Consider the following 433-nt stretch of genomic DNA (forward strand, 5'->3'; position numbering starts at 1 on the left):
GGGGGCCCCCCGGGGGGCCCCCCAGGGGGCCCCAGGTGCATCTAAGGGAGACAGTGAAGACCCTGCGCAGGCTGCGGGGGCAGCAGAGCAGCAGCAGCAGCAGCAGCAGCAGCAGCATGAAGTGCAGGAGAGGCAGCAGGAGCAACAGGGTCTGCAGCAAGAGCAACAGAGTCACCCGCAAATACCCGAGCTGCAGCAGCAGCAGCAGCAGCAGCAGGAGCGGCAGCAACAAAAGGAGGAAAAGCTGCTGGGAGCCCCAGATCGCAGCAGCAGCAGCAAAGGCAGAAGCAGCAGCAGAGACGGCAGCAGCACGGAAGACAGTGCTGAAATGACCCTGGCTTCAGCGCGCGAAGCGCTGCTGCTGCTGCAGCAGCAAGACAGCAGCTGCGGGCTGCTGTGGCGGCCTTCTGCTGCTGCTGCTGCTGGTGCACTG

General features: G+C 65.1%; 1 protein-coding gene across 1 annotated transcript in view; it reads left to right on the top strand.

Moving 5' to 3' along the window:
* Nucleotides 1–328: 328 nt before the first annotated feature.
* ETH_00042310 (uncharacterized protein) overlaps nt 329–433 on the top strand; it is a gene marked incomplete at both ends in the record, with an annotated part of 995 nt that continues 890 nt past the window's right edge. Inside the window, one exon of the mRNA XM_013376107.1 lies at nt 329–431. Coding sequence (XP_013231561.1) covers nt 329–431 — 103 coding nt within the window. The remainder of the gene's footprint in view (nt 432–433) is intronic.

The sequence above is a fragment of the Eimeria tenella genome, genomic scaffold, assembly GCF_000499545.2.
Source record: "Eimeria tenella Houghton genomic scaffold, Eth_scaff3142, whole genome shotgun sequence".
NCBI classification, from domain to species: Eukaryota; Apicomplexa; class Conoidasida; order Eucoccidiorida; family Eimeriidae; genus Eimeria; species Eimeria tenella.